Here is a 16,270-nt window from a genome sequence, read left to right on the forward strand (position 1 = left end):
GGGAGAGAAAGCCCAGTGTCAGGGCACATTTTCACATTTTGCTTTATTCTCCTTTGAGAAAAAAAAAAAAAAAGATTTTTGAACTTTTGGCGATTGTGTCTTAAACATCCAAGACAAATTTCCAGACCTTATTTTGGCAACTTTGGCCAGGAGAGAGGCTGGGAGATGAGCTCCAGCTGCAGGATGGGAGGCACGCAATGGGGCTTATTTTCAGGGTATGTTCTAGACTCTTGGTCCTTAAATAGGGTCGGGAACTGTAATTACTGGGGAGTTTGTGAGCCACGTGGATTCCTGAGCCCCACTTGCGAAGGGGACCAAGGGGGTGTATTTGGACATCATTCCTCAAGTAGTTTTACCTGTTCTTAGTCCTCACAGCAGGAATGGTGTGGATAAGGCAGGCTGAAACCCTAGAGAATATGCACCTCAGCACAGACACCGCAGCTCAGAGCCCTAAACAGGAGCCTTCACCTGGGCAGGAGCGCAGAGAAGACAAGCGGCTGCTTTGGTCCTAGGGCTCCCTAAAGGCCTGTGAAATACTAATGAAAGGTATCAACTGGTGTGTCCGCGGGCCTCGCCTCCGTTCAGGACCCTGGTTCCACCAAGGCATTGCCGTCTTCATGAATGTTAAGTCCTCTAACCCTCCTCCCTCCTGTCTAGCTGTGGCGGAAGTTTGCTCGTCTGGCCTGTAACTTTGTGGTCATCTTCATCCCCTGGGAAATGAGGATAAAGAAAATCGAGAGTAAGTGTTGGCACTTGGAGGAGTGGGGCGGGGATGCGGGGCCAGTAGCCAGACAACGGTGAGGCCTGAGACGGGTCTGGTACGTCCCAGACCTTACCCTGAGCAGCCGGAGGCCCTTGCACACGTAGTGCCGACCTAGGCTGGACATGGGTCCGTGGAGATGGAAGACACGGTGCCTGTGTCCGCCACCTCCCAGGAAAGAAACAGTCCCACATTCCACTGTGGCTCTGCAGTTCTCTGTCAGTTCATGCCTTAGACACAACACAAACTCAGAAGGATAGAGGGGAAAACTGTGTAGATGAATAAAAGGATAACATGGGGAACTGCAAAACAAAAATGCAGAAATTTGCATTTTGAGAGAAGTGATTGTAATCATTTAGAAAAATATCCTAAAAAATAAATCAATCACAGTCACATTTAAAAACACACACACAGTACAAACACACAAATGCAACACACAAGACCAGGAATAAATATAACCAGAAGTCTGAAATAAAGAAACTGTAAAATTGGACCATGGGATTTTTTTAAAGTCTTGTGAAGAGACATAGAATGATTTAATATTTGGAAGGTGTTGATTTTCTCAATATCAGTTTATGTTTTAATGCAATTCCAATAAAATTCTCAATGCAATGCTTTTTGTATTCAACACAATGAACTCATATGAAAAAAAAAAACTAATTGAAAACTTTTTTAAAAGGAAAAACTCAAATGAACTTGTATAACCAAAATGTTAAAGTACATTATAAAAGCTACGAGAATTGAAACAGTGTAGCATAGCACCATAAATGATGCTGGAACAATTCAACTGTTTTAAAGAATAACATTAGATCTTTCATTTTAAAGTTCCATTAAATATTTAAATAGAAAATAGGAAGCCATGAGAGAATTAAAAGAAATATAAGTAATGCGATCTCAGAATGGAAGCCTGTCAAATTATAAAAGTAAAGAAGGAATCATCAAGGAAAGTACTGTTGTATTTAACTATACATAAAAGAAATTTTACATACATAAAAAATAAACAGATCTAAAAGATGACAAATTGAGGGGGAAAAAGATTTCAACATTTAAGTGGAATTAAATACCAGCTGGTGGAAATGTCAATTGGGATGATATTTCTAGGGGAAAGTTATAATTTGGACCAAACGTCTTCAAAATGTTTATACTCTTTGATAGAACTCTTCCACTCCTTAACAACCAGAGAAAACAACAGCCACAACAAAATCAATGCACTGGGCTGTGTGGACACACTTGGTGCCCAGCCCAGATCACTTTACTTGGCTGGTCCACCTTTTCTCAGTTGCTCTGAGTGTTGGCTGCTATGACTCATAGCTGTCTCCTTCTCTAGACGATGAGCCTTGGCCCACATTGTTCCAGATGTTGGGCACTCATCACCTGCTCCCCCAGCCCCACTGGGTAGCCTAGAGGCAATGACTAAGTGGTATTCAAGTCCAGCTTTTTGTTCAAAGTGGAACCAACTCTATGATGCAACTTGCCCTCTAGAGCTCCCCATGGGATAAGGCTAAGCTGGGCTCCAGCTGAAATGACATCTTTGCTTAGCTCTTTCCCCTGACCTCCCTTGACCCCCTCACCCCCTTTATCCTGAGAGCACTTCCTCAATATATCATGTTAGCTGAACCCTTTTCTCAGGCTCTGCTTCCAGGAAATCTGACCTTAGACAGAAATTGATTCTTGCAGATTTACCCTAGTGAAAAGTTAGAAACTTCCTAAGTGTCAGGTAGTGGGGGATAAGTTAAATCAATGATGTAAAATTGGTTTGCTGGAACAATAAAATTCATTTTATAGGGAGATATTTTGTATGAGAAAATGCTCATAATATATTGATAGCTCAAGATGCATATTATAGAGATATGCCAATTTTATACAAAAAAAATACACATATAGAATGAAAATGGAGGGTTCCCCTAAAAATTTACTAGAAAGTAATTCTGGTAGTGATTTTAATTTAGTAACCTTGCAATAGGTAATTTTTTGGTTTTCTTTGTGATGTTTTGTGTTTTCCTACCTATTATGAAACATAAGCTAGATTTGAAATAAAATTTCAAGATGTTACTCTTCCAAAGTATGATACAAGTCCACTCGCTCCAGAAAGTCATCACAAGTATCACCCATATCCCAATCCAACTTCTTCTATGCCCCCTTGTTTTCTCAATAGAAATTTGTTTTTAACTACACTTTTTATTTTAGAATAAGTTTAGATGTACGGAAAAGTGACAAAGAGAATTCTCATAACCCCTTCGCCCATCTAACACTATGTTAGATGTTAATGTTAACATCTAACATACTGTTATTTCTTTTGAAATTAAGACAAAAGAAACCTTAGAATATCCTTGGAATTTTCAGAACTATGCAAAATGGAAAAGAAATATATTAAATTCTCAAAAGATGCTGATACTTCTGAACATAGGTGAAATGTAAATTTGATTACAGCATTTTCGATCAATATGACATTAGGGAAAGTAATCCATTAGGGAATTGTGTATATGACTGGTAGACATTAATGAACATCTTAATCCTTCTAAATGATCAGTGTGGGACAACACCCTGATAGGTACAATTATGGCATTCTTAGTCTATGTCCTGCTGCTATAAGAAAAATTACAGTGTTGCTTTACAGAGAACTTCTTACACTGGGAGGATTTTCTATAAACTGTTGTCATTATCTTGTCTTTCTTTAGGTCATTTTGGATCTGGTGTTGCCTCTTATTTCATATTCTTGAGATGGTTATTTGGAATTAATATTGTGCTCACGATTATGACAGGTGCTTTTATTGTCATTCCAGAGGTAAGAACTATTTCAGGTGAGTTTAAAAGTGCCATTTGTTAAAAAGTAGAGACGTTTAGAGCCATAGCATTAGACAACCGCACTCATTATCCTCATGGGAAGGATAATCTGTGTGTTAAAATAGGGCCTGGCAAACTTTTTCAGCAAAGGGCCAGAGAGTAAATATTTTAGGCTTTGTGAGCTGTATGGTCTGTCACAACTTCTCAAACCTACTGTGTAGTACAAAAGCAGCCATAGACATTAGGTAACTAGTAAGTGTGGCTGTATTCTAATAAAATTTTATTTATAGATACAGAAATTTGAATTTCCTATCGTTCTTATATGTCACAAAATACTACTCTTCTTTGGATTTCTTTTCCCAAACATTTAAAAATGCACAAACCAACCTTAGCTCTCGGGCCACACAAAAATTGGCGACAGGCTAGATTTGGCTTATGGGACAGTTTGCAGACATTGTGTTAAAATAAAAACCACTTCTCACTAAAATTTATCCTTGTAAAGTAAATGGGGCCATGTCCCATGCCATTATAGAAACCCAGTGGCTTCAGTCATCCACCCATAGAAGCCGTGTCCAGCCTAGAGAGAGTACACCCAGACAGACCCCGATCAGGCAAAAAGAAAATCTGGTCACTCATGATTAATTTCTCATCAATGAGTATCAAGCAGAATCCACCCCCTAGGGATCTCATATGTGCAGCCTCTTCAGAGGTGCATGGAGATCAGTGGCCCCTTTTCTTCTGGTCCCTTCCCACCCAGAGGACCGTGTGACATCCTTTCCTCTCTCACCAGCTCATTGCAGGCCAACCCTTTGGAAGCACAGCCAGCAAGACCATCCCCAAGGAGCACATTGCATCTGCCCAAGATCTGGACACCGTCTGGTCCCTGGGGGTGAGGTTCAGGCTTGGTCACACTTTTGTTTCGAGGGGGGTGGTGAATGTTCTGACACCTGGGAGTCAGAAATGACACCGAGTGCTCTCTTTGCAGGGTTACCTCCAATACTCAGTCCTCTTCTATGGCTACTATGGCAGTGAGAGAAGGATCGGGAGGGCTGGCTACCGGCTGCCCTTGGCCTATTTCCTGGTGGGGATGGCAGTGTTTGCTTACAGCTTCATCATTCTCTTAAAAAAGTATGTCTGTTCAGTTTCTCAAAATACATGCCAAAATGATACATATGATCTCATTTCATCTTGTCACTCAGCCTGTAAAGTCAAGGCATAAATCTACCCATTTTACAGATGAGGAGACCACAGATAAAAGAGATATATGCTTTTAACCAACACTGATTGAACACTTAAAGCTTTGTGCCAGGTTCTGTGTTGGGTCTGGAGAGACAAGAATCAAATAGACTTACCAGTTAATGTCATTTTAGACAATGTAGGTGTTACCGACCAGGGTTCTTGGCCTTCCCCAACCAATAGAAATTGACTAGAGGCCAGACAAGAAATTCAGGCAAGGCTTTATTGGGGCCCCTGCTGCAGCAGGGGGAGTGACAACAAACAACAGGTTCCCTTGCTTGCTCGCTTCCCGACCGGGGCGGGGGGGCAAGCTTGTTCCTTATATGGGGTGAGGGTAGGGGTGTGTCCACGGGTCAGGCCGGAGGGGTGGCTTAGGTGTTTTGCCCACCCCTTAGGTGGTGTTGTGTGCAGGGGGCATGCGCAGCCCCCTGCTTTTGCTCCGGACACCCTGTTTTTGCTCCTGGCTCTTCAAAAGTGGCAGTTGGGTTTTGTTGGTTTCTTTGTATCTTTTGGGTCCAGAATTTGCCCCAACTGCACATGCACGCAGTTATTTTTAGTCCCATACAGTTTCTTTGTATTTTGTTGCTCATGGGGAGGCGTGTCCATGTGCAAGCACTGCAGCAAAGGGTCCCAGGTCCCAGCCTGTCTCATAGGAACTGCACTAGAAGAGAGGTGAACGAGATGGGTTAGGTGACCAGAGGTTGCAGAAAGCAAAGCATCCTCCTTTGACTATATGTTTGCCTGTGACCTAGTTACAAATTACGCAAAGGCCAGTCTCGTCTGTGTTGTGATGCAGTTCAAACATGTAGTTCGTTATTGAAAGGAGGGCACAGTGCAAAGAAAGCAGACTGGCTGGGGCCTCATCTGTAAAATGGGCAGGTTGGCTCAGAATATCAGCAGGTTCCCTCACGGCTGTTACATTCTGTGCTTCTGTGTAGGAGCTAGATAAATGCAGAGTGACAGAGAGGCTCTGAGCCCAAGGAGAAGCTGGCCCCCACCCTCTTGGCTCACCTGCTACTTCCCTCTGATGCGTGTGTACCAGTACGTCTTCATCACACTGCCCCTTGTGGCATCTTTGCAAAGTGCAGGTAGAAGGGATTGGGATTAAAAAAAGATAAAACAATCATCATCACCATTATCATCATCATCAAACAAAAACCTAGGGAGATGCACAGTGACTTGAAGACCTTCAGTTCACATGAAGCTTTCCAGCTTAGCCTCTGGATGGCCTCAAGACCCCATGAGCCCACCTAGAACACGTGCTCTTGGCTAGATGTTACAATTTAAGAGACAAATTGATGTCAACTCGGGAGCAGGAAGTATGGATGGACAGAGTGGTAAAAGCTTCTAACAGGAGAGATGGTCTAAAAGACAGGGAACTTGCACCCAAGGAGGGATCGTGACCCCTGCCTTCCCATACATCTGAGGGAAAGTCGTGTTAGGGAGGGATCTGAGGTGCTCCTGCTTGGTGAGGTGGGGTAGTTACTTCAACGGGCAGGGGCTCCGAGGAGATGGATTCAGCTCAGAGTAAAGAATTTGGTTTCACCATCATAGTTGCACAGAGATGCAGTGGATGCACACACCTTCAGGGACCTCCTGACCACCAGTGATGGGAGAGCTTGTGCACCGGACTCACCCAAGAATTTGCTGTTTTCACACTGTTCAAAGGGGTTGGCTGAGGACGCAAGCCACGAGAGGGGCTGAACCCAGCCGGCGCTCTGCTTGCCCACGTCCAGGTGGGGCTCTTGCTCTGCGTGGACTCGCGGCAGCCCCCTAGTGGCTGAGCCTGCTCCTGACACTGTTCTTACGTGACCCTTTCTGGTCCTTTTTTTAAAAAATTTTTATTGGGGTATAATTGATTTACAATGTTGTGTTAGTTTCAGGTGTACAGCAAAGTGAATCAGTTATACATATACATATATCCACTCTTTTTTAGATTATTTTCCCATATAGGTCATTATAGAGTACTGAGTAGAGTTCCCTGTGCTATACAGTAGGTCCTTATTAGTTATCTATTTTATACATAGTAGTGTGTATATGTCAATCCCAATCGCCCAATTTATCCCTCCCCCCCTTACCCCCCCCATAACCATAAATCTATTTCCTACATCTGTAACTCTATTTCAGTTCTGTAGATAAGTTCATTTGTAGCCTTTTTTTAGATTCCACATACAAGTGATATCATGATATTTGTCTTTCTCTGTTTGACTGTCTTCACTTAGTATGATAAACTCTAGGTCCATCCATGTTGCTGCAAATGGCATTATTTCGTTCTTTTTTATGGCTGAGTAATATTCCATTGTATATATGTGCCACATCATCTTTATCCATTCATCTGTTGATGGACATTTAGGTTGCTTCCATGTCCTGGCTATTGTAGTGCCGCAAGGAACATTGAGGTGCATGTAACTTTTCAAATTATGGTTTTCTCTGGTCCTTTTTTGCAGGATGGCTAAGAATTCCCGCATGAGCCTCGCCAGCGCTTCCAATGAAAACTACACGTTCTGCTGGCGGGTGTTCTGCGCCTGGGATTACCTCATTGGAAACCCAGAGGCGGCAGAGAGCAAAACCGCTGCCATCGTGAACAGCATCAGGGTAAGTAAGCGAGCCTGTTCAGGCTGCCAGGAGTCAGGGCTCTGCAGATCACAGCCTTCACAGCGCGAGCCGCTGGCCCTCTGCTGGGAGAGTCAGCGTGGTCTCCTTCCCACGGCGCTCACAGACCAGAGCAGCCACAGTCTCCACCGAGACGTGACGTAATGCACCTCCAACACACACCAAACAATCTGATGGTGTACTGGAGAAAAATATGGGAACTTCTCTTTTTTTTTTAATTTCATCCTTCTAAAATTTCAGTGTGTGTATCTTTGTTCATTTGCATAATGGATTACTACCGTGTTGCGTGTACATAACTTGTAAATGAATAAATACATATATGTGAGGGATATAAGCTTTTAGTGTTACCTTAGAAGATAATGCAGTCAAAGGCATTCGGAGACCTGGATCTACTGAACAACACGGACAGTTAAAGGGTGCCCCCTTTTGAGAAAAAAATTATTTAGATCATTTCAGGGACCTAAATAATTTACTCCTACCCCTCTTCTTCCCATTCCCCAATTTGCTTTTTTATCTATTTATTATCATATAAAGCACTGATATCAATAGAATCTTATTGGATGACGTCTAGACATTGAAGTTATGATTAAAAATACTGGATAAGTCATTTCTTTCATAAGCTATTTCTAAATATTTATGATTAACGATGATGCTAAGCTTTTGATACCACATGTGTCTTTCTTTAAAGGAGGCTATACTGGAAGAACAGGAGAAGAAGAAGAACAAAAACCTGTATGTATGAACACTCCCCATCCTGAATTCATTGATATGCTGTTTTAATTTAGTAGAAAAATCACCAGACTATATCTCATTTTCACACCTTTTCAGGCAGTTCTCCTTAAAATCTGTCCTTCTGGCAATGTGGAATGTGGGAACCCCATAATTTTTCAATAGCAGTATTTCGGAGTTGTTCCTCCTTCCATGGATCTGGCAGTAGGGTGAGAGGTCTGAGGCTGACCAGCTTCCTATTCTTTTACTTAGATAATAAAAGATATTTTTAGCCCCATTTTCTAGTTTGTTAAACTAAGCAAAGACTAATTTTCTTTAGCAACAGATCTCTGAAGTCCTAGGACACAAATAGTATCCAGTGCTTGTTGACAAAACTTCTAAGGTGACTTCTCGGGTTTGGAGTTCTTCTCAAGGTTGTGAGGGCTTCCTTGGTGAGGGTGAGGCCCTTCGGCCACAGAATGGACGACACAGAAAGGCAATGACCCTGTCCTCCTGGGCCAGACATGCCTGCTCATGCAATATCCTCACTGGTTCCTTTTTTTAATTAATTTTTATTGGAGTATAGTTGCTTTACAATGTTGCATTAGTTTCTGCTGTAGAGCAAAGTGAATCAGTTATATGTATACATATATCCCCTCTTTTTTAGATTTCCTTCCCATTTAGATCACCACAGAGCATTAAGTAGAGTTCCATGTGCTATATAGCAGGTTCTCATTAGCTATCTATTTTATATACAGTAGTATATATAAGTCAATCCCAATCTCCCAATTCATCCTACCCTCCCTGCCCCCTTGGTAACCATGTTTGTTCTCTACATCTGTGACTCTATTTCTGCTTTGCAAGTAAGTTCATCTCGCCCATTTTTCTAGATTCTACATATAAGCGATATTATATGGTATTTGTTTTTCTCTTTCTGACTTACTTCACTCTGTATGACAGTCTCTAGGTCCATCCTCACTGGTTCTTTAAGCTCCACGATTAGTTCCTACAATGCAGAAAGCCTGTCCTGGGGAGTGCTGGAGACCTGGGGGGTGGAGGAAACACCCGGCCCCTGAGAGGAAGCAGGGTGTCGTGGTGGGAAGGACTCTCCATAGGGTGTCAGAAGATGGATTCTAGCCCTCTCTTTGTCATTAACTTCTATGACCCCAAAACTCCCTTGACTTTTCCGGGCCTCCACTTCCTCACTTATGAAGTGAAAGGATGGGACTCCATCCGTGCTTCTCAGAGGAAAGAGAGAACCCACCCACATCAGAATCACCCGCGGGCACTGCAGACGCAGACCTCTTTGGCGCCCACCCTGATTGACTGAATTCACGTCTCTGGGAGTGAGAGACAAGGCTCTACATTCTTAGCAGGTCTTGCAAAGCAAAACTCACAGGTGGTTTTTATGTTCCCTCAAATTTGGAAGCTCCTGCCATGCTAAATGCATTCCAGTTAAAAAACGTTTCATTCAATGATTCATTATTACAAGCAAACAAATCAACAAGAAACCGAATGAATTCTCATCCCTCTTCCACACACAAATCCTGAGTCCTCCTGATTCTGTCAAAACTTGAGGAAAATAGATGTGTAAGAGGTATTCTGGGATATCCAGGATATTATAACAGGAGGTGGAAGGAAGAGGGTGGAGACAGGGGAAAACTAGCATGTGACAGCCTACTTCCCCCGCAAGCCCATCATGGGCATTTTCTGGTGTAATTGCCACAAGGACCAACAGGGCTGGAGGCAGGGAGGGGGGACCAGAAATGCAGGACCTGCCTCAGGAACCACGTGGGTAGCATGACCCTACAAATGATGACAGCGTGATCTGGGGACAGGAGGAAGTGAAGAAGCGCTAAAGTGGTGTTAATGGACCTCACTCTCAAGTCTTCCATCTCTGGTGCTCTATGACGCCTTATCTAAAGCTCTCCTCTGCCAGAAGACAAGGTGACACTTACCATTCCATTTGGGAGTGAGTTTCCTCATTGCGCAGAGGAAAGGCTAAGATGCATGCAGAAGGAGATGTTGTGACCTGCCCAAGGTCACCCAGAGGGTGGGGAGGGGGTGGTATACCCCTCGCGTGCCGCTCCAAATCCTCCTGGCCACACCTCTTTCTCCAGCCCTTGACGCCAGTCAGGCTGTGCAGGCTGCCACCGGCTGCACACATGCCCCTCAGAGCCTCCACTGGTACCCATTGCTCGCTGCCCAGGGCTCCTCTGAGGCTGCAGTGTGGGGCACCCGCAAGGTCCCATCCACATGCGTGCATGCAACCAAAAGACTGGGTGCAACACTGGGAGTCAGTGCTCTGGAGTGGCTCTTGAGCGCCAGGGAACAGAGGTTGATGGTAAACGCTTCTCATTTTCACCCCGGCCGGGCATTTCTGAAATGCCATTTCACAGGCCCCTCAGAAGGCCCTGCAGTTGCCTCCAGCTGTGGCCAGCTCCACTCACACCTCGTACCGCCTGCCCGTCTCTCCGGTCTCACTCCCCAGAACTCCACGCACACTTCCTGGCATTACTTCCCAGAAAAACTCCTCGCAAACACACCTTTGCCTGCGGTTCTGCTTTCAGGGAAAACGGACTAAGACTGACCCCAAAGTCGGAAGCAGATGCCTTAAAGATAAGCCAATTGGAGTCAGTGAGTTTTCCTCCAGGAAGAGTGGGGTTTTTTCAGTTAAAACTGGAAACTTACTGTAAATGCAGTAAGTCCCCTACCTACGAACGAGTTCCGTCCCGAGAGCACGTTCGTAAGTCCAATTTGTTCGTAAGTCCAACAAAGTTAGCCTAGGTACCCAACTAACACAATCAGCTCTATAGTACTGTACTGGAATAGGTTTATAATACTTTTCACACAGATAATACATAAAAAACACAAAAAATGAAACTTTTTGATTCTTACAGTACAGTACCTTGAAAAGTACAGTAGTACAGTACAACAGCTGGCATCCAGGGGCTGGCATCGAGTGAACAGGCAAGAAGAGTTACTGACTGGAGGAGGGAGAGGAGGTGGGAGATGGTAGAGCTGAAGGACCGTCAGCAATAGGAGACGGAGGGCGAGCTGCAGTGTCACTCACGCCTGACGTTGCTGGTATAGGTTCCTTGCTGGAACCAGATGCATGTTCGCATATTTGAAAGTTTTCAACTTGAAGGTTCATATGTAGGGGACTTACTGTAGTAGCATCACGGTTGATTGTAAGAGACCTTCGGGAAGTGAGACCTGGCGAGGAAGGAGAAGCCCGTGTCCCAGCCCCTTTCTTTACTTCTTCCTCCAGCAAATATTTATGAAGTGCTTCTATGTACTGGACCTGTTCTAAGAGCTGAGAATACAGCCGTGAAGAAGACTTTAACAATTGAGCACTTGCTTTCTAGAGGGAACAGACAGATAACAAATTCCAAGTAAATACGTGGTGTAATATCGAAATCATGGTGTGAAATGAGAGGCAGGATCGTACCTCCCCTCCTTTCTTCCTCTCCCTCTCCTGAACACCCGTACTTGAGCTCCTATAACTGAAATGTGCATATGCCACAGGACTCCAATTTTAAGTGGCAAAGCAAAGACTGAAGCCCAAATACTCAGACTCCAGAACGTACGTGTGTGTGTGTGTGTGTGTGTGTGTGTGTGTGTGTGTGTGTGTGTTTAAAACCCCACTGATGCTGGTGGCTTAGATTTATAACTCACTGTTGATCTCTTAGGAAATGAGGAATTCTGGGGGTGGGGGAAGAACACTGATTCTTCAGGGCAGAGAATCCACTTGGCAGTAAATGTCTTCCCATCCTTCACTGGCCTTTTCTGTGCATCAGGGTGCCCTGTGCAGAGCCCGGTGTATCGTCCTCATACCTGCCTCTCCCCGCAGGGCAGTGACCATCTGCCTGAGGGTCGTCGCCAACATCTTGGTGCTTCTCTCGCTGGCTGGGAGCATCTATCTCATCTACTTCGTGGTGGATCGGTCCCAGAAGCTGGCACAGTCCAAGAAGGAGCTGACGCTCTGGGAAAAGAACGAGGTACCCACACAACAGGAGCTGCCCCTCTGTTTCCTGGGTGTTTCTTAAGTGGGTTCCCTGGAAACATCTCCACGGAAAAATTGTAGTCCTCTTCTTCTAGAGCACGGATTGCAAGAGCTTGGAGCCAGAGTGGCAACACCCAGGCTTGGCTAAATGATTTCACTGGTCTTAATGAGGAAGATTTTGATTCAAAAACACCTTCAGGCATTTGCACAGTCTTTACCTTTGAGTTTTGCTGCTGACTCTGCTTTGCTTTTCTGGCTTCGTGTTTCTTTATATACACGTTTCCAGAAACTGACCTCACCTAGACTTGCATTAGCAACTGCACTGTCTTACATTGCATGTGTCAAAGTTGACCATGTGGGGGTTATTGAACATTTAAGTGGTTTCCATATTTCTAAATCACAAATAATGCTTCCCAAACAGCCCCACACCAATGGCTTATTTTTTAAAAAGCTCTTTCCCCTCCATTTATGGGAATATTCCCATGAATAGAAAATTACCAAGAGGAAGGTTATAAACAATTTTATAATTCTTAATATTTATTGCAAGACTCTTGTCCTGAACACTTGGCTCAATTTACCTGTAAAGCTTTGAGTGGTAGAAATAGCACAAATGCTACCTCTCAGACCACTTGTATGAAAATGATTATCATCCTTGGGATTTAAAAAACAAAGTGTGCAGGCAAGATGATACTTATCAATTTATCCTGAATGTACAATAATTTTTCAAAATCTGAGACTGCATTAGGTAATCTCTTCCCATACCTCTTTGTGTTTTACGTCAATTAAGTGGGTTATATATTGATAAATATGGGCTTGTGTGTAGATAGATATTTTAAAGATAAATTCAGAAATTATTTCTTCCTTTAGCTCACACCTCTTGTGTACCAGCTAAGCCTCCTTTTTCATTTGCAGAGAAAGTACATAAGTACAGAGAAACAAGAGCCAGGCATAATTCTCTAGATAATTAATCTTCCATGTGCAGAAAGAATATTAAATTACCTCTCAGCCTTCCCTTTTCTATTCTTAACAGTTACAGTTATTTCCTTCTTCTATCCAAGGTAAGGGAAGTAGATATAGAATGAGATGGTAATTGGAGAAGGTGGCAGAAACACCAGTAAATCCCAAAAGGCATGTACAAGTGTCTTCAGATTAAGGAGTGTTCCTAGAAGGAATAAACCCATGGCAAAGTGGCCTTTTGAAAACAGCTAATTAGCCAAGATTTGGGGGAGGTTTTCCATGTAAGAACTGCATGACCCTCTGAATACCCCCCTCCCCGACCAAACATTAGGCTACAGACCAACTATGAGGTGAGGGAGGCTGGGATGCGGGGCCCTGAGGAGCTCAGTGGGGCACACCCTCTCTTGGTAGGTGAGCGTGGTGGTCTCCCTCGTCACCATGTTGGCACCATCAGCCTTTGACCTCATCGCCGCCTTGGAGATGTACCACCCACGGACCACACTGCGCTTCCAGCTGGCAAGGTATGCCACCCGCTGGGAAATGGCTTGTTGTGGGTTACCCGTCCGGCCACCCACTGTGGGAACTCCGTCCCTCGGGAGCCAGGGCTTGCTTCATTCCCCCCAAAACTTAGCACAGGACTTCCACTATGGCTGCATCTCAAGAAAAGCAGGATACCACAGGAGAGAATGGTGGGAAGAAGGGGGAAGAGGAAGCAGGGAGAGAGGAGGGGGCTGGAGAGGATGGACCAAGAGGACAGGACAGAAGAAACGGGTGAAAAGGTGGTGATGAGAACAAGAGGAGGAAGAGGAGGTGGGAGAGAGGGAGGGGGAGGACGAGGAGAAGAGGGGAGAACAGGCAGGAAAAGCAGATACAAGAGAAAGAGGACCAAGAAGATGATGGAAAGTGTGCCCTGTATTGCTCACGTTGGGTCCCTCAGTGGACTGGCCGTGAGAGGTGAGAGACCCATGCTATCTTTCCAGCCGTGAGATGAACATCATGCTTTGCTAATAATCCCCCAAAACGTAGATTCAAAGCGGTTCTTGTGAGTAAGTCAGGGAGCATCGAGCGCATCGGGACTGTGCTGGGATGGTCAGTGGGTGTGAATACAGGTGGTCAATGCAGATGTGAGCACAGCAGGCGGGGAGTAGGGGCGGGGGACGGGGAGGGGGAGGTCAGAGGGGCCAGCCCCCTGAAACCACGCTTCTTCTCTAGCGCTGGCATCATCGCTGTCTTCCCGAAAAATCCCCGTCTCTGTTAGGGTGACTGTCACAGAGGGTGGCACTGCCCGAGCCCCGCTGATTCACCTCCCATCCCTCCCGGGTCTACAGTGTTTGGATTGTGCTTTCTCTTGTAATGCTTGATCACATGCCACAGAACAAATTGCCCACAGATCACTTTGGGAAGAATGGCTGTCATTCAGGAGTCGGCAAATGTTTTCCGTAAAGAACCAAATAGTAAATATTTTTGGTTGTGCGGGTCACACGGTCTCTGTGGCTCAACTCTGAGGTTGTAGCACGAAAGCAGCCACAGGCAATACATCATCCAAAGGGTGTGGCCGAGTTCCTTGCAACTTTATTACAAAAATAGAAGAGGGTAGGGTTTGGCTAAAAGGCTGTAGTTTGCCACGATCTTGAAGTCCAACTGTCATTTCAGAGATAGAAAAACGTCACTCGAAAGATCAAGGGGTGTGTGGAAGCCCCTCACCCAGGGTAGCTCTGGAAGAGACTCCCAGCCCCCCAGGCTTGAACCCTGGTCTCTTTGCTCTGCTGGGCACCTCCTCTGCTGACCTAGGAGAGAGAAGTGCCGTCCTCAGCAACTCCCTCACGGCAAGCATTGGGGAGGATCGTTTCTATGATTGCATTTGGTCTAACAGCAGTCCTATTATACAGATTGGCCTCGTTATTCTCGTTCAAAACTAGAGAAACAGAGGCTTCAGGAGACTTGCCCCTGATGAATTCAGGCTAATTCTAGAAATAAGAGTAGGATATATTACTTTAGTTCCACTAACTCACCAGCAGACGAAGTTACCTTTTATTCAGGGCACAGTGAGAACCAGAGCCATGCGATACGAAGACGGCAGAAGGTTAAATTCTCTCGGTCCTTCCTTCAGCCAACAAGTGCCAAGTTGACTCTGAGGGTCCTGCCCTGTGTTAGGTGAAGACAGAGATAGAAAGGGAAGCTGAAGGGAATCCCTGCGCAGTGCACAGGGAAAGCCAAGATGAGTCAGAATGATGCCCCCGGAGGTGTCGTAGCCCCTGTTTCCCTGCTCACTCCTCCACACTGGTGGCCACAGGTGGTAAACTCTACACCTGAGGAGATGAAGGCCTGCGGGGAGGGGCGACTCAAAGTTCCAATCTGGAGTCTTTTCCTCATGTTAAATCTGCTTTCTCTTTTTCACCAACTGGTACTGGCTTCATGATTCCCCAAGTGCCAACCACTGTCCTATGAGAGATTTGTAAACCTGCCATTTTCCTTTCTCATCTCATTTTCCCAGACATGTTTCTGTTAAGACCCAAGGCTGCAGCCTGGGAAACTCCACGATGTGTTTCCCAAAACCTTCCAACTCCGGGGAAACGGGCATCAAGTCCTGGATCACTGGCTGATAGAGGCTGCTGCGGGCAGGTGCCATCTGCTCAAGGTTGCCCACCTGTGAGCAGGTGTAGATGTGCCCACAGCCCCTCACTGCTTCAGCCCGTCTGACAGGTTCAGCCTGTATTTAGGAACCAGACCACTGAGATCCTGAAATCTCACCCTGCCTCTTTTTACCTGTGTGAACCGAGGAGGTGACTTAAGCCCTCCGCATGTTCAATACCCTTGTCCCTTAAGTGGGGGTTATAATAATATGGACCTCACAGAGCTGTGAGACTCAAATGAGATAATGCCTGGAAAATCACTTTATAAACCAGAAGGCATGACACAAGGACACGTATAATTCACACTACACTTCAGAGCCCCGCTTCCTAAGCTCACACACTGTCTGCTATACCAGTGGTTCTGAAATACTGATCCAGAGATCGGCTATAGTGGAATCACCTGGTAAGGCGATGAAAGGATTCCCGGACCCCATCCAGACCTCTAGAAACAGAGTAGATTCTGGAATTCTGTTTTTTTTTTTTTTAATGCCCACAGTCTGATTCTGAAGGAAACCAAGTGTGGCAACCAACAACTGTCTTAGCCAAAACATGGTGGTCACTCCCAAATCGTGG

At 45.0% G+C, this 16,270-nt stretch overlaps 1 protein-coding gene across 1 annotated transcript in view; it reads left to right on the forward strand.

Annotated features, from left to right (window-relative positions):
• TMC3 (transmembrane channel like 3) overlaps nt 1–16,270 on the forward strand; it is a 52,292-nt gene that overhangs the window by 15,689 nt on the left and 20,333 nt on the right. Inside the window, exons 4-11 of the mRNA XM_082388608.1 lie at nt 658–739; nt 3,439–3,545; nt 4,335–4,433; nt 4,530–4,672; nt 7,228–7,375; nt 8,082–8,125; nt 11,955–12,102; nt 13,476–13,585. Coding sequence (XP_082244734.1) covers nt 658–739; nt 3,439–3,545; nt 4,335–4,433; nt 4,530–4,672; nt 7,228–7,375; nt 8,082–8,125; nt 11,955–12,102; nt 13,476–13,585 — 881 coding nt within the window. The remainder of the gene's footprint in view (nt 1–657; nt 740–3,438; nt 3,546–4,334; nt 4,434–4,529; nt 4,673–7,227; nt 7,376–8,081; nt 8,126–11,954; nt 12,103–13,475; nt 13,586–16,270) is intronic.

Source organism: Balaenoptera borealis (genome assembly GCF_965194805.1).
Source record: "Balaenoptera borealis genome assembly, chromosome: 3".
In the NCBI taxonomy this organism is placed as follows: Eukaryota; Metazoa; Chordata; class Mammalia; order Artiodactyla; family Balaenopteridae; genus Balaenoptera; species Balaenoptera borealis.